At 44.7% G+C, this 25,049-nt stretch overlaps 1 protein-coding gene across 4 annotated transcripts in view; it reads right to left on the reverse strand.

Moving 5' to 3' along the window:
- Window positions 1-549: 549 nt before the first annotated feature.
- LOC144253508 (mediator of RNA polymerase II transcription subunit 15-like) overlaps window positions 550-25,049 on the reverse strand; it is a 31,756-nt gene continuing 7,256 nt past the window's right edge. Inside the window, exons 3-6 of one of the 4 annotated variants that reach the window (XR_013343295.1) lie at window positions 24,056-24,289; window positions 20,430-20,517; window positions 4,145-4,200; window positions 550-1,251 (exon numbers count right to left, since the gene is read on the reverse strand). Coding sequence is in view for 3 of the 4 variants with exons in the window: in XM_077795598.1 (XP_077651724.1) it covers window positions 969-1,233; window positions 4,145-4,200; window positions 20,430-20,517; window positions 24,056-24,123 (477 nt within the window). In the remaining variant the exon portion in view is untranslated. Of the gene's footprint in view, window positions 1,252-4,144; window positions 4,201-20,429; window positions 20,518-24,055; window positions 24,290-25,049 lie in introns of those variants that run through there. The other 3 variants (XM_077795599.1, XM_077795600.1, XM_077795598.1) reach the window with 3 other exon arrangements.

Consider the following 25,049-nt stretch of genomic DNA (forward strand, 5'->3'; position numbering starts at 1 on the left):
CTCACTCTACCTAATCTAATGTAACACTATTCTTCTCTAGTGCCTCCTGCCTTATTGTGAAATAGCATCCACATATTAGATAAAACATTCAGCCTTTGGTTTTTTGGGATTGGCATATTTCACTTAGCATGATATTCTCCAGCTTCATCCATTTACTGGCAAATGCCATAATTTCATTCTTCTTTAAAGCTGAGTAATATTCCATTGGGGGGAAAAATATTACATACACAGACACACCACATTTTCTTTATCCAGTCATCTATTAGACACCTTGGTTGGTTCCATATTTTAGGGATTGTGAATCCAATTTAGCATTTTCTAGTCTATTCACGTATTCATAAAGCAGTGTAACTATTACACTCTTTTGTACATTTTTTTTCAATACTGGATTGAGCCCAGAGCCACTTTGCCACTGAACTATACACCCAACCTTTTTTTATTTTGAGTTGCTGAGGCTGGCCTTGAACTTGCAATCCTCCTGCCTCAACCTTTTTAGTGGCTAGGATTACAGGTGTACACTGAAACGCAAGTGACTCACCGAGACACAGATTCAACCAAGAGATTTTATTGGGGAGCTGTCCGAAGGGGAAGAAAAGGAGAGGCAGAGAGCAGAGAGAAAGAGACCAGAGCAGAGAGAGAGAGAAAGAAGAGGAAGAGGTAAGAGTGGAAGAAGGCAGAGAGCTTGCAAGCTTTGGCTTAAGAAGGATTGTATAGGTGACTTGGCAGGTGCTGATTGGCAGGGTGACTCAGGAACAGCAAGCAGACACTGTGTCCTGTTGGGATTGATCAAGAAAACCTTTGAATTTGGTGCTCTTTGGCTTGGCGCCCTTTGGAGAGGAGGGGTAGGGGTAAGTGATCCCGTGATGTTCTCCTGAGGGGAAACTTAACTTTGGCGGGGAGTCTCCCAAATACCCAACATTCCTCCCTGTTTATTTTTGTGTTGGGAGCAGGGCGATGAGATTTTCTGGCTACTCCCTGCTGGAGAGGGATGACAAGTGTGAAGGAAGGGAGGGGTGGTCAGGGTGTGGGGACAAGAGAAGCATAGCTGTAAAGGCCAGGGCACTGAAGATGTGAATTTCCTTGGGGCCGAAATTGATGAAAGTTCCTCGAAGCCATAGGTCATGGGTAGTCTCGATCCAATCTTTGTCCCTGCAAATGGGGGGACTCAGCCAGATGTCCTGTTGGAGGGCCTCTGTGGACTTCACGAAGCAGGTGCACCACCACGTGATAAATCTAAAACATCAAAGACACCTGAAGGTAAGGAAAAGAGGAGGAAAGAGGAGACAACACTTTAGCTTCTGGCCAGAAGTCCAGTGAAAGGGACTGGCTGAGAAAAGACCAGCGGTCAGGAGGAGGCACACAAAAGTGTGACAGGCAAGTGAAGTTCCCCAGTCATGTTTCCGTTTTGTAGCTCCATATCCACGATGGTGAAGTTCTGTCAGCCATTGGTGAGGCCTTCATGTAAGGGATAGGTTCCTCTGAGTAGCAAGTAGCTGGAAATCCCTGACGAGAATCTGGTTAAAGGTCTCACTAGATACTTTGCCTGTTTGATCCTGTAGGAATTTTATGATTCATGGTAGAAAGTCACAAAACAAGAAAATCCCAATTATTGGGGCAATCTGGGATGTCTGAGGAAGCCGACTGGGAAGGTGTGAGGGAGGTGGATGCCAGGAGGGTGTCAAAAGACACGGGTGGAACTAGAGTGAGGCATCTTGTTGGGAGGTTTCTCGGGCTGGGGAAGGTCCTCCTTGAGAAGGGGGGAAGGAACCCTCAGGTGTGAGATGTGGAGCTTTAAAGGATTCTCAGGAGTGGTGGAGCAGACATATTTGTAGTTAGGAGGATGGTGGACGGTCAGTCTGGGCTCCCTCAGTCGGAGGTGGGGCCAGTTTCAGCGTGGAAATGTGAATCCGTGAAGTCAGTTTGCCTGGGACTCCTGTAGGTGGGCAGCAGTGGGAGTGCACAAGATAATCCTTAGAGGGCCCTTCCATTTAGGAGTCAGGGTAGGCATGTCACCAGAAGGAGGAGAGAAATATACCCAGTCACCTGGGGTTAAGGGGAAAGAGATGTGTGACACGGGAGAAGGATCAGGTAATAGAGTTTCCTGGTGTTTCCAAATCTGTGTTTGGATGAAACTAAGAAGGAGGTGACTGAGATGTTCTGGAAGAATGCAGGGTGAAGGAGTCATCACAGATAGTAGGGGTGGGCTTCCATACATCACCTTAAAAGGGATGTTTGAGTTGGCCTTTTGGGGAATGCCCAAAGGCGAAACAGGGTGACTAGGAGAAATTTGACCCAGTGGAGATGTAGTTCAAGGGAGAGCTTGGTGAGGGTCTCCTTTAGGGTGAGTTTAACGTGTTCTACCTTGCTTGAAGAGGTGGGATGATAGAGGATGTGTAGATTCCAGGGAATGTGGAGAGCCTCAACAATGAGTTGTGTGGATTGTAAGGTAAACTCGGGCCATTGTCTGATGCCAACAAGGTAGGGACCTCAAATCTTGGGGTGACATCTGTGAGCAAAACAGAGGTGACCATGGATTCCCTTTTGTTAGTGGTAGGAAAAGCTTCCCCTCATCCTGAGAAAGTGTCTACAAGGACAAGGAGATAGAGATACCTCTTGACCCTGGGCATGTGTGTGAAATCCAATTGCCAATCGGATCCTGGAAATTGTCCTCGAGCCTGGTGGGTAGGAAAGGAGCCTGGTCTGAGAAGGGTAATAGGATTGGTTCTTTGACAAATGGTGCAGTTAGTGATGAGGTCTTACTAAGCCCCTGAACCATAGGTCCTTAAAAATGGGCTGTAGGCCTTGAAGACTGCTAGTTGGAAGAGGGTATCAAGATTGACAAGGGAAATGCTGAGGGTCCTTAAGATGAATTCCGACAGGGACACACTGAGCCAGTGTGTGGAATTGTCCCAAACTTGAGGGTTTACCTCCGGAGAGAGAGAAGTAGGGGAGCCTATGGATGTGTGGGTTGCTGCTGCAAGGCTGAGGATAAAAGAAAGGCTGGGATGGAGTGTGATGGAGGCATGGAATTTGGCTAAGATGTCCCTTCCCAATAGGGGAATGGGGCCTTGGGGCATTACCAAAAACTGGCGGGAGAAAGGATAGTGGTAAAACGTACAAGAGAGCTTGAGGATTTTAAGGGGAAGGATTCTATGTCCCTCTACTCCGACAATGGGGGAACAGGATGGAAACAGTGGGTCACCAAAACTCCCTCAAGACTAAATAAGTGGCCCATGAGTCTAAAAGGGGATGTAGGCGTCCATCCACCATAATAGTGACCCTGGGCTCCCTGAAAGGTGATGGTGGTTATCAGGGGACAGGTGGGGGAATGGATAGTTCCAAGGCCCCTTCAGTAGTCTGTTGCCAGCCCCAAAGAATCAGGTCTGGGCTCAGGGCGAATCCAGCTCCCCTTCGGGGGCTGGGCTGGGCAATCCATGGCCCAGTGACCCTTTAGTTAGCATTTAGGGTGTGGATGCATAGGTGATTTGGGATTAGGGTACACTAACAGGGCCCAGGGCCATCTTGGGTGGTGGGTCTTTGGCCGAAAATGAAGGGGCCCGTGGGGTAGGTCCTCATAAAACTTGTGCCAGCATCTACTTAAGAACTAAGGCCACTACCTGGTCAGTCTGAGAGAACAACAGAATTCCCTAAGTCAGGGGGATACAACATGAGGTGAAGGGACCCTCCACATGGCAGGGAACAAGGGGTGGGGACTTAGAAGGATGACCCGGAAGCTTCAAGTCACAGAACACACATTTATATCAGGCCTATATAGGTGAATAAAGCCAACTATTAAGGAAGAAAGCATCTCATCTGTTCCAGGATAAATCGCTTATTTAAAATTGCACAGAGTGTAAAGCTTTCTATAAAAACAGAGATCAAGTACACAAGTGAAAACAGAAGTACAGTACAGACCACTCTGAGGCCAACATTTCCATGTCAGAATCAGCATTTTTGAGACTCAGGCTCTGGGAGGATGGAGAATTTGGAATCAAATAATATGCAGTGAGGAATTTCCCAGAGGCAGACAAGTTGACACAGATGTTCCAACTCAGACACCGAGATCCACCCAGAGAGCGGCCAACAGATAGCAATAGAACTTGCCTCTCACAGTGATAACAAACCAGAAAATGTGAAATCTTACTTACGAATATCTCGAAAATGGATAATGAGCCCGGCCACGAGGGAAAGGTATTCGTCCTAAAAGTAAAAACAGGAAGCAGTTTAAATCCCAAATGGAGAAGCATGGCCATGTGACTCTTCCATCCCACCCTCTCAACCCTGGCCAACCAGAGGTTCTTCCTTCAAGGCTGCTGGCCTCTGGGGCCAACTGAAATGGCTGCAGTCATTCAGCCCAGCTCAGCCTCCTCTGGAATCCATCTCTCAGAGGAGAGCTGTCAGTGCTCTGCTCTGCTGCTGATAAAAGGCACAAAGAAACAAAGAAAGAAAGGTACAGAGAGCCTTCAAAAGGCAGCTCCTCCAAACAAATGGAAAAATCATTCAGCTGAGAGAGCTGGGAGTCACCTCAAGTCCCTTCTTGTCACAGAGGGCAAAATCAGGTCCAGAGAGGGCAAGAAGGTGGCCTAAGGTCAAGGCCTATCAGAAGCAGAAGTGTACAGGCCACTGCTGTCTTTACACTACTGGTATGGAAGAGCTTTTGTTTTTAATGACCAGCCTGTTGCTGCCTTTCCCTTGCTGATGTGGTATGTGCACACAAATCTGTATGGGGCACCCCTGGCTGTGCCTGCTGGGAATCCATGTTTCACTGCTCTACACAGGCAAGGGAGGGAGCAAAATGCTACTCAAAGGTGTCAGGTAAAAGCCACTGACTGTCCAGGCCCTGTCTAAGCTGCCACATTTCTGGAACTGCCCAGAAGGGCCTGCTTTCCACTAACTGTCCTGTGGGCACTCAAGGGTGTTCTGGGGAAATCATTACCGAGAAGGATGTCTGAGTTAAAATCTTATTTCAGAGAAGCATGCTTCTTCTCCATGGAAATACCCATCCTTCTAACAAAGCAGCCCAGAAGGGGGAAGCCCTTATTCCTATGCTGCTGCACAATCATCCTCCTAAGTCACTGTGGTACTGAGGATCCACTAGACAGAAGACAAGACAGCAGAGAAAAGGGACAAGAAAATAAACATGGAGCGCTCCGGCCCCCGCACGTCTTCGGCCGCTTGGCACCGCCGTAGAGCGGGAGGGAGTGCCCTGCGCCACGACCGCGGGGTCCGGGGTCCTCGAGGGTACCCGAGGAGGCGGCCGAAGTGCCAGGGGAGGGCTCTGCCACGCCCGAGCTGGGGGGAAAGAGCATCCGGGGAGCCACGGGCACTGGAAGGATGCAGGAAGGTCTGGGAACCGCGGGGCGCAGAGCCGCGGGGAGGGCAGCGCGGTGGGCGCGAAGGTCCTTGCTCTCCGTCCCTAGAGTCTGACTCCAGAATCAAGGTCCTGCCAGCGCGGGAAACGGGCGACGCGGCCCACTTTGGGGAGTCGTGGGCAGTTAGAGGCTGTCCCCGTCCTTCGCCTCGCCTCCGTCCCCCCAGCACACCAGCGACGACCCGGAGCGTGCTCCAACTGGGAAAAAGTTTGGTGCGGGGAGCGAGACTCACCAGCACCATTGCGGGAGCGAGGCGGGGCTCGGGAGGCCCCAGGGTGCCTGGTGTCGGGAAGGGGGCTGGGCAGCCCTCTGAGGGCTCCACGGCTGGAGACGCGGCACGCAGCGTCCTGGTGCGGGGGGGGGGGGGGGGGGGGGGGGGGGCGCCTTTGGCACCTAAGCATTCCCACCTCCTCCGCGACCCCTCGCAGTGCTGTGCAGGTTAGGGGCAGGCCGAGACCCTGGCTTGCTAAGAGGTTCCTTCTTGGATTGAGACCTCTTTCTCCCGAGGGGAAGACCCAACCCTTAGCTCTACTGTGGACTTCCATCCACTGCCCCAAAGCCAAATGTATCCCACACCTTTGGTGCAGCGAAAATGAACATAGGAAAGATTTTCTTACAAAAGTAATCTTTCTGGCCCTCTCAGAACTGCCTATACGCCTTCCTCCAGAGCCTTGGATCCTCCAGAGGCCCTAAACCCATTATTACTCGCTATTGCAGAGTAATTCCGTTTCTATATCCATGGAGATAACGACCTTAGGGCAGTGTATCCATACTTCAGTCTGGAAAAACTTGCAGCATTTTATAGTTGTCTGGGGCCTAAGGAATAATGTTATTTGTTCAATAATTACTTCAAAGGGGGGGCTATAAATACTTGAGTGTTGGTTAGGGATTATTAGGTGTGAGGCTATAAATATGTACCTTGCAAGAAAAACTCAAGTATTAGCAAAGACATGTCTATAATTGGCCTTACAAATAAAAAAGCTTTAATAAATATTAGAAATAATCCCCTAATTTAGCCTATGCTTTCAATGTAATCATTCCCATGTACTCCAACCCAAGCCATAAGACTGAAGGTGCTAACTTAGCAATATTCATAGTCACCTGTCAAGTGGACCCTGCCCAGCTACTTGGTGGTGTTCCTAGGGAAGATAGCCACTCTCTCCTGACACTCAGGTCTTTCCTTCCCTGTACTGCTGCTTGAACTGGTGGGCCCCTCAAGTTAAACTTTGGCGAAGTATTTGGTTCTAAATCCCAATTGTTTCCTGCAACATCTGAGCCTTCTTCAGCCCCAAGTTCATTTTTTGTTGTTCTGTTCAGTCCTCTAAACTCAAGTTACTATGGATTAGTGTTTTCTAGAATTTTCAGTAGTTGTGGGGTGGAGAGAAGGGAAAATTAAAAAAGGAATGGGGCCCGGTGAGGTAGCTCTCGCTGGAAATCCCAGCGACTCTGGAGGCTGAAGCAGGAGGATTGTGAGTTCAAAGCCCCAGCAAAAAAAAGTGAAGCGCTAAGCACTCAGTGAGACCCTGTCTCTAAATAAAATACAAAATAGGGCTGGGGATGTGACTCAGTGGTTGAGTGCTCCTGAGTTTAATCCCTGGTAACCAAAAGGGGGGGGGGATTTTTGAGCAATGGTTATCTTCATTATTTTGGTTGTATGGTAATTTTGTGGGACGCACACACACACATATAAAACAACATGTCAAATTGTATACTTTAAATACACGGAACTAGAGTGCCCTTTTCCCCGCATCCTCTCCAGCACTTATTGTTGTTTGACTTCCTAATGGCTGCCAGTCTTACTGGAGTGAGATGGTATCTTAGGGTAGTTTTGATTTGCATTTCTCTGACTGCTAGCGATGGTGAGCATTTTTTCATGTACTTATTGATTGATTGTATGTCCTCCTCTGAGAAGTGTCTGTTCAGGTCCTTTGCCCATTTATTGATTGGGTTATTTGTTATCTTATTGTCTAATTTTTTGAGTTCTTTGTATATTCTGGTTATTAGGGCTCTATCTGAAGTGTGTGGAGTAAAGATTTGTTCCCAGGATGTAGGCTCCCTGTTTATCTCTCTTATTGTTTCTTTTGCTGAGAAAAAACTTTTTAGTTTGAGTAAGTCCCATTTGTTGATTCTATTTGTTAACTCTAGCGCTATGGGTGTCCTATTGAGGAATTTGGAGCCCGATCCCACAGCGTGTAGATCATAACCAACTTTTTCTTCTATCAGATGCCGTGTCTCTGATTTAATATCAAGCTCCTTGATCCATTTTGAGTTAACTTTTGTGCACGGCGAGAGATAGGGATTCAGATTCATTTTGGTGCAAATGGATTTCCAGTTTTCCCAGCACCATTTGTTGAAGATGCTATCCTTCCTCCATTGCATGCTTTTAGCCCCTTTATCAAAAATAAGATAGTTGTAGTTTTGTGGATTGGTTATTGTGTCCTCTATTCTGTACCATTGGTCCACCCGCCTGTTTTGGTACCAGTACCATGCTGTTTTTGTTACTATTGCTCTGTAGTATAGTTTGAAGTCTGGTATCTCTATACCGCCTGATTCACACTTCCTGCTTAGTATTGTTTTTGCTATTCTGGGTCTTTTATTATTCCATATGAATTTCATGATTCTTTTATCGATTTCTACAAGATATGCTGTTGGGATTTTGATTGGCATTGCATTGAACTTATATAGGACTTTTGGTAATATCGCCATTTTGATGATGTTGGTTCTGCCTATCCATGAGCAGGGTATATTTTTCCATCTTCTAAGGTCTTCTTCTATGTCTTTCTTTAGGGTTCTGTAATTTTCATTGTATAAATCTTTCACCTCTTTTGTTAGGTTGATTCCCAAGTATTTTATTTTTTGGGGGGATATTGTGAATGGAGTAGTTGTCCTCATTTCCGTTTCAGAGGATTTGTCGCTGATATACAGGAATGCCTTTGATTTATGCGTGTTGATCTTATATCCTGCCACTTTGCTGAATTCATTTATTAGCTCTAATAGCTTCTTTGTAGACCCTTTTGGGTCTGCTAGGTATAGAATCATATCATTGCTGGTGGGACTGCAAATTGGTGCAGCCAATTTGGAAAGCAGTATGGAGATTTCTTGGAAAGCTGGGAATGGAACCACCATTTGACCCAGCTATTCCCCTTCTCGGTCTATTCCCTAAAGCCCTAACAAGAGCATGCTACAGGGACACTGCTACATCGATGTTCATAGCAGCTCAATTCACGATAGCAAGACTGTGGAACCAGCCTAGATGCCCTTCAATAGATGAATGGATAAAAAAAATGTGGCATTTATATACTATGGAGTATTACTCTGCATTAAGAAACGACAAAATCATAGAATTTGGAGGGAAATGGATGGCATTAGAGCAGATTATGCTAAGTGAAGCTAGTCAATCTTTAAAAAACAAATACCAAATGACTCCTTTGATATAAGGGGAGTAAACAAGGACAGGGCAGGGACGAAGAGCTTGAGAATAAGATTTACATTAAATAGGGATGAGAGGTGGGAGGGAAAGGGAGTGAGAAGGGAAATTGCATGGAAATGGAAGGCGATCCTCAGGGTTATACAAAATGTCATATAAGAGGAAAGGAGGGGCAAGACAAGATAATACAAATGGAAGAAATGATTTACAGTAGAAGGGGTAGAGAGAGAAAAGGGGAGGGGAGGGGAGGGGAGGGGAAGGGAGGGGGGATAGTAGAGAATTGGACAGACAGCAGAATACATCAGAAACTAGAAAGGCAATATGTCAATCAATGGAAGGGAAACTGATGTGATACAGCAATTTGTATACGGGGTAAAAGCGGGAGTTCATAATCCACGTGAATCAACCGTGTAATATGATGTATTAAGAACTATGTAATGTTATGAACGTCCAATAAAAAAAAAAAAAAAGAAATTTATAGCTAAAGCTACAAATTAAAGTAATTCTGGTGTTAATGAAAAAAAAAAAAAAAAGAAAAAAAAATAAATACACGGAACTTATGTATGTCAATTATACCCCAATAAAGCTGTAAAAATTTGAAAGAAAAAAAAAAGAAAAGAAACATGAATTGGGTGTGGGTTAAAACCTAAAGATACTGTATTTACATCATTATCACTCTTCACCTATTTCCACACTCCACCCCACTGCTATTTTTCAGCTAGGGTAATTAGAACAGGACAACAGGAAGGAGAAAAGGACCAGTGGAAAGAAGCTGGGAGGAATTGCTGAGGAGACAAAGATACAAGGAAGCACTGCTGGAGCACAGGGAACCTGAGGGGGTTCTGTCAGTACTCTAACTTCTAATGGCCCCAACAATTTCTAGTAGGAAAGACAACATGCTAGGGGTAGAAGGAACCCCCGTACATACTCAGTTGCCTACCAATGTCACGTACCTGAATGACCTGGGAAGTGGAAGCAATAGAAGTGTAGGAGCCAAAGGAAACCCGGGAATGGAAATGAGGCAGTCAGGTCTAGGGGGAGAGAACTTGGAAGTCAGCCAGTCCACATCTGACTTCTCATTAGGGGACTGGACTACCTTGTAGGTCTGCAATACCTTGAAAGAATCTGTTGAGTTTTCTCTATTATCATGAAAGAAAAACAGGTTTACGAAGACATAAGAGCATGTCCCTAATGCCTTCTGCACAGAAGCAGAACCTAGTTACACCCACTGCCAGTAGTCAGATGAGTAGACGTTACAATGCTACAGTGCCTACTTCCACCTGCCACTCCTGGCCCAGAGCTGGGAAGCCATTAAAGTCTAGTCCAGCTCTGCAAATTTGACGCTCTGTGAAAAAGGGTCAGTAAGTGGGCTGGGGATGTGGCTCAAGTGGTAGCGTGCTCGCCTGGCATGTGTGCGGTCCGGGTTCGATCCTCAGCACCACATACCAACAAAGATGTTGTGTCCGCCAAGAACTAAAAAATAAATATTAAAAATTCTCTCTCTCTCTCCTCTCTCACTCTATCTTTTTTTTTTTATTTTTTTTTATTTTTTTTTATTGGTTGTTCACAACATTACAAAGCTCATGACATATCATATTTCATACATTAGATTGAAGTGGGTTATGAACTCCCAATTTTACCCCAAATGCAGATTGCAGAATCACGTCGGTTACACATCCACAATTTTACATAATGCCCAACTAGTAATTGTTGTATTCTGCTACTTTTCCTATCCCCTACTATCCCCCCTCCCCTCCCCTCCCATCTTCTCTCTCTACCCCATCTATTGTAATTCATTTCTCTCCTTGTTTATTTGTCACTCTATCTTAAAAAAAAAAAAGGGTCAGTAAGTCACCCTGATGGTCAAGAAACTTTCTAATGGATGAAACACATTTTTTATATTCTCCCAAAAGCAAGTCACCCAAGAATATGTGGGGCTAAGTCTATAGGTCAGTTCCAGCATTTCACATTACAGTGCTGATCCCCCAGGGCTAGGCTATCTTTTATGCCCCCAGCTGCTTATTTTCTGCTGTGAATGATGGTACCTAACTTACCTCCCTACGGGTGAGAATTTCCAGTCCCTGTTCAGACAGAGAGATAATGGTACTCCCTTGCTCCAAAGCACCCAATTTGCCATAATGACCCGAGGAAAAAAGGACAAGGGCAGGTAACCACTACCTTATCTTCCCTCCAACTCCTCTGCTCATTATCAAAAATTTAAAGTGACCAGGCTACACCCAAGTCTGTTATTACAAGACCATAAACAATAATACCATAAAGGCTGGGGTTGTGGCTCAGTGGTACAGCACTTGCCTGGCACATGTGAGGCACTGGGTTTGATCCTCGGCACCATATAAAAATAAATAAATAAATAAAAGGAAGGTATTGTATCAATCTACAACCCCCCCAAAATATTAAAAAAATAACTCCATAACAAGAGCAGCCACACTCAAGACACTCACCCCTGACAAAACTCCTCTAAAGACTACACATATATCGATGCTTTTAATTCCCCCAACCATCTAGTGCTGCTGATATGTCCAGATCATAGATGAGAAAATGAAAGCATTAAAAAAAAGCTTGATGGCTGGGACTGTGGTAGAGTGCTAGCCTCACATCTGTGAGGGCACAGGGTTTGATTCTCAGCACCGCATATAAATAAATGACTAAAATAAAGGTCGATCAACAACTAAAAAATATATATATATTTAAAAAAGGCTCAAGGCATCTGAGAGGGTAGCCTAGTGGTAAAGCATGTACTTAACATGTGTGAGGCTCCAAGTTTGATCCCTGGCACACCACAAACACACACATACAAGCTTAAGACTCTGAACATATGCTTGACGTATGCAAGTCTTGCTTGTTCTCTCCCCCTAGACCTGACTGCCTCATTTCCATTCCCAGGTTTCCTTTGGCTCCTACACGTCTATTGCTTCCACTTACCAGGAAGGCTCAAAAATATGCCATGGAGTGAGCCTCAGAGAGAGTGGGAGAAGATTGCACACTCCTTATAAAATGCCATCAACTATGTACTCTGTTACTAAATGCTGCCTTTTGTATAAGACCTGGGAAGTCCAAATCACTTAAATCTGTCAAAAAAAATACTAGAAGAATAAACCAAAATCATGGGTAAACAAGAAAGAGTAACTGGGCTGGAAATGAGCCTTTTCCAAACCTACTGGTCTTTGCCATGAAAACATGTAAATCTTTCACCCCTGAAAAGATTAAAACAGAGTGGTGGCACATACCTATAATCCCAGCAGCTCAGGAGGCTGAGACAGGAGGATCCCAAGTTCAAAGCCAGCCTCAGCAACTTAGACCCTAAACAACTCAGTGAGACTCTGTCTCTAAACAGAATATAAAAAAGTTCTGGGGATGTGGCTGAGTGGTCATGTACCCCTGAGTTCAATTGTTGGTACCACCCCAAAAAGAAAAAGAAAACAGCACAATTCCCCCCAAATTCAAAATCAACCAAAACAAATGAGTTAATTATCAAGTCAGTGGTAGAAACATATAGGGAAAAGAATTCCTTTGAGTAGCCTTTTTAAAAAAAGGGAACAAAAAACCTAAACATGCTACAAGGAGTATATTTTAAAGGACAAAGCTGCAAAATATTCTCAAACTTCTAGTCCACAATTTATTACTAGTGGTATTAAGCCATTTATTCTGAAACCCTTTGAGAGTAAAGCAAGCAATTATGCTAATAATATTGAAAAACAAGATGTTCATAGTAACAGAAAAGACATGGTTTAAAACCAAAGTAAAAATCCTGCAAAGGTAATCTGAATTGGAAACATCACTTTAATAATACCTGGCTTTTTTTTTTTTTTCCTTTTAATTTTGAAACAGGGTCTCATGAAGTTGCTGAGGCTAGCCACAAATTTGCAATCTTCCTGCTTTAGCCTCCCCAACTGCTGGGATTACAGGTATGCACCACCTCACCTGATTTATGGGGCATTTCTGTTATTTCAAAAACATGTATTTCTTAGTTCTATTCACAAAAAGGCCCAAAAGCAATGAGCAGAGCTGAGTCCACAACTGCATGCACTGAATGCCATTTTACCCTCAAAAAAGGACTCAGGGATCCTTAGAGGAACAGGTAATCCCAGGGCCTAAATACCAGCAAGCTAGAAAACACTAAAAGGGTTATGTAAGGAGTCCTAAGAGTGCAGGGGGAATGGGAGCTACCACTGAAGGAGGACAGGACCATGTAAACATCAATGCAAACTACTACAATGAACTGAAATACACCAAATACACATCCCTGAAGTTAAAACGTTGCTCAAAGAAGAGAACCCATCTGTGGCCCACTGAGGGTACTCTTTGCCCTGGAAGGAATAATAACAGCATTCCTGATGGTCTAGAACAAGTAATATTAAAAAAAAAAAAAAATTCCTCCCTGATGACAGAAAATGCTTCTTGACAGAAAAACTTCCATGTGATAAATATGGAAGAGCCAGAATTAAAGACAGTTATCATTTTGTAATCCTTAATTAAACAATAGGATTATTGGATAATGGAGACCTTTACTAGGAGTCAGGCTGCCACCCCTCTAAACCCCCAACAACTGTGCCTCACTGAAGCTCAAGTCACCCAGAAATATCAGAAAAGGTCACCTTGGGTCCATTCTTGCTAACAAGACTATACCCCTCTGATCTTTCAACATAGCACCCAGTTCACAACGGGGGGGCAGGCAGGAGTGAGCAAGGCATCAGGGACCAAGCAGAAGACTGCTGGGCTGTTTTTTTCTACAGGCTGAGAGAGGCCTGAGGGGAGAACAGACCCTCATTTGGATACTGATTCATATAAACCAACTGCTAGGAAAAAAACTGCTGAGACATGAATAAGGCCTTTAAGTTGACTGAGGTTGGGTTATTGTTAAGTGGGGCCCTGGTGCGTGTCCTGTGTGGAGAAACTCTCCATTTGCAGGGATACAACACCATGAAAGGTGAGACCTGCCTTGAACAATTCAAGAGAGACCCAGACAGGCCAAACTGCAACAACTTCAGGCTCCACGAGTCTGGACATTTATGTCTCTGAAAGTTTTCCTAATACATTAAAAAATATATCAATCCTCAGAGGGAATTCTCAAGCCAGGGCAGCCCCAACAACATCCCTTACCCTTACCCACTCAAGGAAACCACGCTGCCCTGACCTTGCTACCAAGGACAGATAGACACATTCTCTAAAACTTTCACTGATTCCATTTTTAAAAATATGAAAGTTTTAGCTGGGCATGATGACACATGCCTGTAATCCCAGAAGTTTGGAGGCTGAGGCATGAGGATCATAAGTTCAAACTCAGCCTCAAAGCCAACCTCAGCAACTTAGCAAGGCTCTGATTAACTTAGTGAGAACCTGTCTCAAAACAAAAACTAAACAAATATATATGTGTGTGTGTGTATATACACACACACACACACATATACACAAATATAATTGTTTTATTAAAATATAATTCACTTTCCATAAAGTCTACCCATTTAAAGTATACCATTCAGTAGTTTATATATATGTGTGTGTGTGTGTGTGTGTGTGTGTGTGTGTGTTTATTTATTTGTAGTTGGACTCAATACTTTTATTTATTTATTTTTAAGTGGTGCTGGGGATCGAACCCACGGCCTCGAACATGCTAGGCAAGTGCTCTACCTCTGAGCCACAACCTCAGCCCTATCAGTAGGCAATCACTAGTCAACTTTCCAACTTTAGTGGGCGAAATAATAGGCCCCAATATACCAGGTCTGATCCCCTGGAACCCTGTAAGTGTTTCCTTATTTGAGAAAGGGTTTTTGCAGATGTGCTTAACCATCCTGAGAAAGGGGAGCGGCCCTTAACTGCAATCATAAAACCTCATGATGCGGCGGCAGAAAGAAATTTCACACTCAGAGAAGAAGGTGATGTTAAGATAAAGCAGAGAGACATTTTACCATATGATGCTGAGTCTTGAAGCCTGCCACGACACATTCATATACCAAGAGACACCAGCAGCTACCAAAAACTGGAAGATGTAAGGAAAATCGTCCCTGAGAGCCTTAGAGGGAATACAGACCTACCACCATGGTGATTTTTGACCAGTGATATTGATTTTTAGACTTTTGGACTTTAAAATAAGAGAAACTAGATTTGTTTGTTCAAATTACGTATGTATGCATTCATTTATTTATTTACTTTTTTATGACATGTTTCCTTATAGGAATGGGGATGTAGCTCAGTGATAAAGCAGCCTTGAGCTCAATTCCTAGCACTGCAAAGAAGAAAACAAAACAAAACAAAAAACCCAACAAAGAAAGCAAAAGAGAATCCAAGTATGCACAAGCCAACAAAGGAGCTAAGCATCATGCATCCTTTGACTTGCCCTGTACTTGTTTTTTCCCACAGGTAAATTAGAGAGAATGTTGCTCTCTAGATGTTTGTAAAATGTTCTCTAGGCCCTGGATACATCCATACATACAGCTCTTGAAAACTGAACAATTAGAATTTAAAATTAGGCTTGTGAACAAATGTTTACTAAAGGCAGTGCAGAAGTCCTGACTGTTATACATTTAGATGAAATTCATCAAAGCAAAGCAACACTGCTAATGGTGATAAGAACACTGGAGCCTCCTTATGAACCAGCAGCACCAAGCACAATCCCAGGACTTTCTAGGAGATCTCAACAGTTAAGAAAATGCTCATCTTGGGCTGGGATTATAGCTCAGTGGTAAAGCACTTACCTAGCACATGTGAGACACTGGGTTTGATCCTCAGTACCACATAAAAATTAATAAAAATAAAGACATTGTGCCCATCTATAACTAAAAGGAAAAAGAAAGAAAGAAAGAAAGAGAGAGAGAGAAAGAGAGGGGGGGAGGGAGGGAATATACCCAATAAGCATCTTTCCATACTGCCCCTATAGGTGATGACAGGTGCCAGGACCCCTGACAGCTGAATCTTCCTGAACTATCAGAAGGCTGCCTGGATTGTTATTATGAACTATGGCCCACCACTCAGGCATGGCTATTTTTGTTTCCCTCAGCTCCTTCACAAAGAGGAGTCCCATCCATAAGAATTAAAGTCTTCAAGGATTAAAGTGGGTGTCTGTATGTCTTTTGCTTTGCTGGGTGGGAGTCAATGAGAAACATGGCTAAAAGCTTCCACTCTGACACCAGACCCCTAGGATTACAACCCAGCTCTCCTCTAACCAGCCACATGATATTTTGAGCAGGGAAATTAGCATGTGTGTGACTGAATTTCCTTGTATGTTGACTGGGAAAAATTATACTCTACCCACTTTATAGGTCTAACTGGGGCTCAAGAGATTCACATACATGAAGAACTCAGAAGATGGCCTTGCACGGGGACATTACATTGTAATCTGAAGAGGAGATCTAGCCATGAAACCTAGAGTGAGCCAATGCCAGGATGGGTAGGGCTTTAACTTGGGGAATGAACACTGGAAGCATGTGTAGACTCTGGAAATTTGGTGAATTCTTCTGGAGAAAAACACTCAAGGTTTTCTCTGCCCTGGAGTATACACTAAACAGCCTGAAGTGCTCATTAGTTCTCCAGTTCCCTTAGAGAGGCATCTTGGGACCTGCAAACATCAGAATTCCAAGGGAAGGTCATCCTACTTCTCCGTGACTCACTACCTCAGAGCTCCTCTTGGGTCCACAGAGATATCATTATTCCCTAACTTTTCCCCTGCTCCAGAGTCCTACTTTTTAATTTTTTTTTTCACAGCTGTTCTACAGGGTCTCAGGCAGCAGGGGAGGTTAAAGTGTGCCTGAGTTGCAATTTTGACCTGAAGACAAATACAGACGGCAGTGCCCAAGTATGTCTGTCTCTGTGAAAATGACACAGGAATTTTCCTACACTGTTCTCATAAACATTTCTCTTTCAATTAGCCAGGGCCTCCTTTATAAACTAGGGATTTAGAGCCAACTCAAACAAAGCAAATGGACTGGAATCATTAAGGGGCAGCATAAGTAATTCGATATGCAGTAAATGAAAGACTAAGGCAGAGTGAATGGGGATGGTGAGGGGCTGTTGTGTTTCTAGGCATGTCCTTTGGGATGAAAGGCTTACTCCTCAGCTGCTAGGAAGGTCTCTGAGGTAGTTTCCATTATAGCTAGGCAATAATCACTGGTCACTGGTCACGCCAAAAGGCAAAGGTGATTTTCCCAACATAAAGGTATTATGTTTAAATAAATAAATAAATACATAAAAGGACAAGGGTCATGTCTATAATCCCAGCAACACAAGCTGCTGAGGCAAGAGGATTTCAGGTTCAAGGTCAAACTCTCTGGGCAACTTAAAAAGACACTGTCGCAAAAAAAAAAAAAAAAAAAATACTGGCAACTTGGCTCAGTGGTTAAGCTCTCCTGGGTTCAATTCCTAGTACACCCCCCCCACACACCCACAATAGGCAAAGAATACAAATAGACATCTCTCCAAAGAATATATACAAATGGCCAACCAGCATATAAAAAGATGCTGAATATTATACTCACCAGGCAAATGTAAATCAAAAGTACAATGGATACCACTTCACATTCATTATGATAACTGTTATGGTTTGGAAGTGAGGTGTACCCTAAAAGCTCACATGTGAGACAATGCAAGAAGGTTCAGAGAAGAAATGACTGGGTGGTTAAGAGTTTCACCCAATTAGTAATTTACTGAGAGGTAAATGAAGTTGAGGATGTGGCTGGAGGAGGTGGGAATTGGGGTGTGGCTTTGGTGTATATATTTGTATCTGGAGAATACAGTCAGTCTCTCTGCTTCCTGATCAGAGGTGCTTTCCTCTGCCACACACTCTGCCATGACGTTCAGCCACATCTTATGCCCCAAGAAATGGAATCAGCCTCAAATAAACTTGAAACTGTGAACCCTCAAATAAACTCTTCCTCCTCTATAATTGTGCTGGTTGCTCCTTTAGTCACAGCAGTGAAAAAGCTGACTAAAATAATCACAACAATAAAAAGGACAATAATAAGTGTTGGGGACAAATGGAACCTAATAAGCTTCTGGTGGGTTCAAATGGTACAGCTGCTTTAGAAAACAGACTGATAGTTCCTCAAAAAGTTATACATGGAGTTTTCATGAACTAGCAACTCCACCCCTAGGTATGTATCCAAAGGAAAGGAAAACTTTATCTACAAAAAATTCTACACTGTGCTAGGGATGTAGCTCAGTAGAGAAGCACTTGCCTAGTATGCTCAAGGCCCTGAGTTCTACCTCCAGCACCACACACATACACACCCTACAAATATTTTACAAAAATATTTGCAGAGCATTATTCATAATAGCCAAAAGTGTAAAAAAAACAAGTCCACCGACTGATAAGTGGAGGTAGCTATGTGTATGTGTACACACACATACGATCTATCCATCCACAGGCAGAATGTTATTCAGCAATAAAAATAAATCAGGGCTGGGGATGTGGCTGAAGCGGTGGCTGGAGCGGTAGCGCGCTCGCCTGGCATGCATGCAGCCCGGGTTTAATCCTCAGCACCACATACAACAAAGATGTGTCCGCCAAAAACTAAAAAATAAATATTAAAATTCTCTCTCTCTCTAAAATAAATAAATAAATGGAATATTGCCAAAGTCTCGGCTTGGCACTGAATCACGAGCCACCACACACTTGTAGATTCAAACAGCAATTCTTTATTCCCGAACTCACACTGGCCTCTACAAACACGTTCTCAAGAAATCCCGTTCTGCCGCCCCCTTCACCTACTCCATGAGGCTTTTTTCCAAGTCCCATTTTGAATCTCACCAGAACTCAACAGGAACAAGCAGCAGGAACACCCTAATCCCAGCAGCAATAATCTTCAACCTCGAACTTCCCTAAAACCACATTTAAGACAATGGAACGCCCTAAACTCAAGGAGTGGGAAACTTCCTCAAACCTGATCAGCTCTAAACCCGGATCCACTCTGGTCTTTGAGCAGGGTCACCTTACTAAAGCATACATGCAATGTCCCATCGAATGTCCTCTAAGCAATATGGGCTCCGCTGGCAAGGAAATTTCGATGCGTCATTCCTACTTGGCAATGGCCCTCAGCAGAATATGATAATTCTTATTTAAAAAAAATAAAAAATAAAAATAAATCAGGTACCTGCTATAACATGGTTCACTCATACACATGCCGCAGTCTGGCTGGGCACCATTCAGGAGCCACTTGTCAAAAGAAACGAACTTTATTTTCAGAACCACACATGCCAAACAAAACAGCTCCTCAGGAAACACCCTCAGAGCCCAAATGCCACCACAAGCCTCTCTCTCACAAACACAAGCCTCTCCCACTCCCACAATCCTCCTATTCTTGAGGCCGATTGGCTGGGTCCTATGGACGGAGCCAAAGAAGTCCCCCAATGAGCAGCTCCGTGGTCTGAAAGGGCAGGGAAACAGCCCAATGAGCATCACCGCAGGGGAGCCAATCAGCTAGATGTTGCTGGGGCCGCTGTGAGCCAATCATCAGCCGGCAGCTGGGAGTTTGCTGGCAGCTGGAAGTTTGCTGGGGCCCCTTCAACTGTGGCTCTCAACATACACACACACAAAATTCTCCATAAATCGCTTTTTTAAAAAAATTAGTGTTATGGATCAAACCTAGGACCTTAGGCATGCTAGGCAAGTGCTTTAACAATTAACTACAGGCCAGTCCTGTATGACTACATTTATATGAAAAGTTCAGAATGGGAAAATCCATAGCAACAGAAAGTAGAAAAGTGGTTGCTAATGACTGGGGGGGGGGGGGGGGAATGAGGTGTGACTGCTAATGGTCACCAAGTTTCTTTTGGAAAAATATTCTAAAATTAGATTACAGTGATAGTTCACATAATTCTAAATATCCTAGGCAATTGAACTGTTCACCTTAAACAGGTACTGTTCACCATAAACAGGTGAACTGTGGAGTACATGAATTCAATATGAATAATGCTCTTAAAAGAAAAACAAAATACTTATTATACATGTTAACAATAGAAGCCACCCTGCCCCACCTCAATATGCATGCTCTTGGGGCTCTTCCTTAAACAACTATGTACTCATAAACACATACCACTGTTTCATTTCATTTCATTTCTTCCATTTTGCTTCATTTCTACTAGGAGGGCTCTGCTCTGGGGAGAGCCCAGGGAAGAAGCAAGACAATCATATGAAGCCCAAGACAAGAGGTCACATTGTAGAAATCCTTCTACCTACTCCACCTATGCTGTCCCAGGGCTCAGATCTTAACCAATATTACCTGCCTCACTTCACAAAAGGGAATAGGTGCACTTCTATATCCATGCATTAGAGCCTATAGGGCTCAGGGAGGATCCCTGTTGAGCTGCGGCTCAGGAGAGAATCAGTGCTTACTCCTAGCATTCCCCATTCCATGGGAACAATAGGTTTTGAGTGAGCTCCCTGTAGGATTCATAGGGGCTGGCCACAGATGGAAGATACCAGCAGTGAAGACAAGGGCTGCCCACCCAGTATCCTCCTCATTCCATTGACATAGGAGAATGCTGCACACAAAGCCAACCATGTCTGTGATTAATCAGTGAGCAATCAAACAACCCACTCCCTAGGACCCTAGCAGAGAGTTCTCAGAATCTGCAACATCTCACTCTGTATCAAGGGGCTCCACCCAAGGAGGCCTTACCCGGGTCTTGGCCTTCAGGAATACATGGTTCTCCATTTCCTTGCTAGATACACTGTGGCCCACACCAGCTTTCCTCTTGGCATCCTCACTGAAACACAAAAGAAGAGATATTTACACACAATAGCAAGTCTTAGCCATCAGGCCCTTCATGGTAGCTGCCCCTGGGAGGATCAGGTGCTGTTCCCAGAATGCAGCCTCACTGAGGTCCCATCAAGATATGAAGGGAGGGATGCTCAACAGAGCAATGACAGAAAGCTTAACAAGGGAGTAAGAGGACAGGGCCATGACAAAAAAGGAAAAGGAAAGGTGGTCACTATGAAGCAAAAGCAAGCCACTGGCATGACGGGAAAGGGGAACTGTTCCTTAGAGACTGCTCACTACCAACACAAAAACAAGCAAGCATTAGACCATTGGGTGGCCAGCCAGTCTCTACTTCCTGCCCTCTGAGAGACCTGGGTGCCTACCCAAACCTGCCACTGAGCACAATGGAACCTCAGTTTCAGAATGTTCCTCTGTAGAGTGAAGGGGCCCACAGAAGTCACCTCTCAGTTCCTCCCAAGGAAAGGGTCCCTATGTGGAACAATTCATGTTCTCCAAACATGACCAAAAAGACCCGCCCCAAACTCAAAAGCTTATAACCGGGGACAGAAGGAGACAGATCACACAAACGTGAAAAACATCTTTAAATCACATTTACTAACAGAGGTATAACAAGAGAGGAAATCTTACTAAAGGTTTTATACCACACTGTCACTCCAAGTTATAAAGAATTATATACATGAGCTAAACTCAGTTTTCCCTTAAATGACAGCATACACTACCCTCCTCCATGCCTGCACATATATGTATGCACACATGCATAACACAAACACACAGAGAAAGAACAGGTATGCATTGCTAGAAAGGAAGAAACACGATAGCAGGCTTGAGCTGGGTATCTATCTCCCAAGAGACACGATGCTCTGTTCTGTTCACAGTCTGCCTTCTTCCCTGTAGTGTAGGTCTTCTTCCTGCCTGTTTTCCCAGCACTGGACTTGCTAATAAACAAACAAACAAGACTTGTCAGGGCTCTGTGGCCTCATTTGAATGGAATAAATAAACCAGCCAGTCCAGCTGGTGCTTGAAAACATCCTCACCACTCCAAACACAAACAGGGTACTAAAGAATGTGCATATGGGGCTGCAGCATCACTCTTGTGATCTCTAAAGAAATCACAGAAAGATGACTAAGGCTGTGGCTCAGCCGTAGAGCACTGGCGTAGTGCATGGAGGCCCTGGGTTGGATCCTCAGTACCACATATAAATAAATAAATAAATAAATAAACAAACAAACAAACTAAAGGTATTGTGTTCAACTAAAACTAAAAAATAAATATTAAAAAAAAAATCACAGAAAGAAAAGGGGCTGGGGTTGTGGCTCAGTGGTATTGTGCTTGCCTATCATGTGTGAGGCACTGGGTTCGATCCTCAGCACCACATTAAAAAATAAATAAATAAAGTTATATTTAAAAAAAGAAATCACAGAAAGGAGGATTCATGCTAAGAGATGCACAAACCTGTTTTGAAGTAAATAAAAATAAAAGAATGTTGACCTGTTGCATTATTAGATCCTTCATTCAACAAGCATGGTTGAAGTCTCTACCTCTTCTGCTTCCGAAAGCCCGCAGCAGAAACCTGTTGCTGCCAAGTGAGGCAGCAACAGGTTCCTGCTTGCAAGGCATCCAGGGGTGGAGCAGAAGCATGAGTGGAAAAGTCCACAGGTTCACAAGAGAAGTGAGAGAAATGATATAAATCAGTAACATGAGAACCAGCCCACATGCAACGCAGGATCAGATTTACAGGCAAGCACAGCAAAGGCACATCATAGGCAAGAGGGCTAGTGAGGACCTGGTGGGCACAGCTGAGGCCAGCATGGCACAGGTTGATCTCAACACCCAAAGGAAACTTTTAATGTTCCCCCAGCTCTGACACTTCTCCAGCACTCCCTCATGAGTGGTGATGAGGGTTATCCTTTGCGATTTCATCTAGAAATAACTCAAATGCTTCAATAAAATGCTGTTCAATGATTCTGCAACGTCTGCAGACCTCTCCAGAGGCTATGCTGTGGTGATACCAAGAAGCCACTAACACTACAGTCCCCACTTCTTCCACAGTACTGAGGATTCCCAGAATTCTGCCAGCTTCCTTTCTTCTACACTGCTTCATCCCACCCCCAGTTAGTCATCCAGGATTGTCCACAAGCTTCCCTTTCTCTGGAATCCTGTCTTCCTCTTTCAGTTTCTACCCTAAGCAGGCCTTTATAATCTCCTGTCTAATTAAGTCATCCCACAAACATTTTACAGATGTGATAGGCAGTAATCTAGCAGAGGGGAAAACAGGATGAAGGACAGGTGTGTGTCCCCCAAGAACTTAATAAAACTCCCCAAACAGCCTAAATGCCTATCTTCTGTACTTGATTCATTTCCAAGGACTCAGGGGATCTTCCCAACACGACCTGCATTTCACCACCTCAAAGTAGGCCACTTATCAAATACAGGCTAAACTCCTTAGCACAACACTCCCATCACCAACATGACAGCACTGGATTATCTCATCCATTATCTCCAGGATGTCCTTACTCCTCAACCTAGAACTCTCAGCCCCAACAAGGTTCTTTATGCAATTAAGTGCTCTCATTTCCCCAATCTTCTGCTTGGAATGGTAGTATTTCACACTCCTACATGCCTTGCTAGGACTCAAGTTTGTTCATCACCTACTCCACAAGGGTGCTCCTGGTCAGCTAACTGCGACTTTGCAAGAAGCCCCTGCAGCACCCACAGCTTAAGGGAGCAAACTGCAAGGAACTATTTCTCTACTGACAGTTCCATCTCCCAGGGCAGTGGTTGTGTTTCTGGCAATTCTGTGGTGAGCACAACTCTCCAGTAAGCTCAGTTAAAAACTGCTAAATTAAACAAGTACTCAATGGTGAGGGACTGGAGTTCCGTTGGGAGGAGACACCAATTCCAGTTCTTCACCCCCTCCTCTGGAATCAAAGATTGCTTCCTGACAGGGGCTTCCTGCCACCCTTTGGCCAAGTTCCTACTACTCTGACGGGTCATCCTTAGCTTCTCAGTCCCTACCGCTCACAGCTCACACACACACTCTTTCTTCCCCTCCCCATGTATATTACATATACCCCCCCCAAAAAAAAAAAATTCTGAAGTGCTTTCCTGGAAGAGAAACCACGAAACGCCTGGTAAAACCACTACGGGCTGCCTCTTTCCCTTTCCGTATCCAGTGTGAACCAAAGCGGGGGGAAGTATGCACCCAAAGCACACAAATGACGAAGGAGGAAGCCCAGGATAATGACTCATAAGCCAAGGCTCCCTGGTTTGCAGAGTTCGTCCCCGGGAAAGCTAACAAGCAGCCTTACCCGCCAACAGAGGGGCTAACCACCGAGGACCACGCCCTTGGACTCACGAAAGTCGTGAGTGCCTTTGGTCTCTAGGTGCCCTGGAGACCCCGCAGGTTCCCGGCCCGAGGTCTAGAAATGGGTCCAGTCTCAGCCTCGGCCTCGGCCTCGCCTACCGCGCGGGAAAGGAATGTCCGGCCATCCAGTCCCCCGCCTCGGCCCCGGCCCCTACTCACATTTGACTAACTAGCTTCTGCCGGAAGGCGGCGCTCAGCCAATCGGTCTCCTGCCCTGATACGTCCATGCCGGTAACCCAATTCCCACAAGCTGCGTCCCACTTCTCCGCCGCCGCCGCCGAAGGTGCTGCGCCTCTACCGTAGAGCCAGGCCCAAACCCGGAAGACGTTTGCGGAACCTTGGCCGCACCGGAAGTAGCGCAGGATTGTGGGTAATGTAGTCACGTGCGAGGGCCTACGGGAAATGGAGTTCTCCTTACCTGTTAGCTTTTCCAGCCCCTGGCATCAGGGAGTCATGTGCCTTCTCACAGAGCGGTGGTCTTTCGTGGCCTGTACCCTATGTGTCTGGAGCTGGAGAGTGGTTGCTGCGTGCAACTCCTAGTGCTGTCGGTGGAGGAGCTGGCCTTTAACATTTTCTATGACCCTACTGTGTTTTGGCCTCTTAAGTCCTTGAGGTCTGAATCCCTCAGGAGTAGCTAGACAAACTGCTAGTCAGCTGTCTTCAGCAATACCTGGGAAAGGGTCTTTTCTTCTTTTTCTTCTTTTTTGGGGGATCGAAGCCAGGGGTACTTTACCACTGAGCTACATTTCCAACCCCTTTTAAAAATATCAAGACACGGGCTGGGGATGTGGCTCAAGCGGTAATGCGCTCGCCTGGCATGCGTGCGGCCGGGTTGGATCCTCAGCACCACATACAAAGATGTTAAAAATAAATATTAAAATAATAATAATAATTAATAAATAAATAAATAAATAAAATATCGAGACAGGGTCTTGCTAAGTTGTCCATGCTGCCCTTGAACTTGTGATCCTCCTGTCTCAGCGTCCCTAGTCTCTACTCCAGAGAGAGGGTCCTTCTTTATCAAATACGTGTGAACACCAACTGTGTGAAAGGTTCTGTTCCCTGCCTTCTTGTGACTGCCAGCATTGGGTCTGGTGACTCACTGAGGAGTGAATTACCAGATAGTCTTGTGATGCTTCTGTCCATTGGATCT

This window comes from Urocitellus parryii, chromosome 3, assembly GCF_045843805.1.
Source record: "Urocitellus parryii isolate mUroPar1 chromosome 3, mUroPar1.hap1, whole genome shotgun sequence".
Classification (NCBI taxonomy): Eukaryota; Metazoa; Chordata; class Mammalia; order Rodentia; family Sciuridae; genus Urocitellus; species Urocitellus parryii.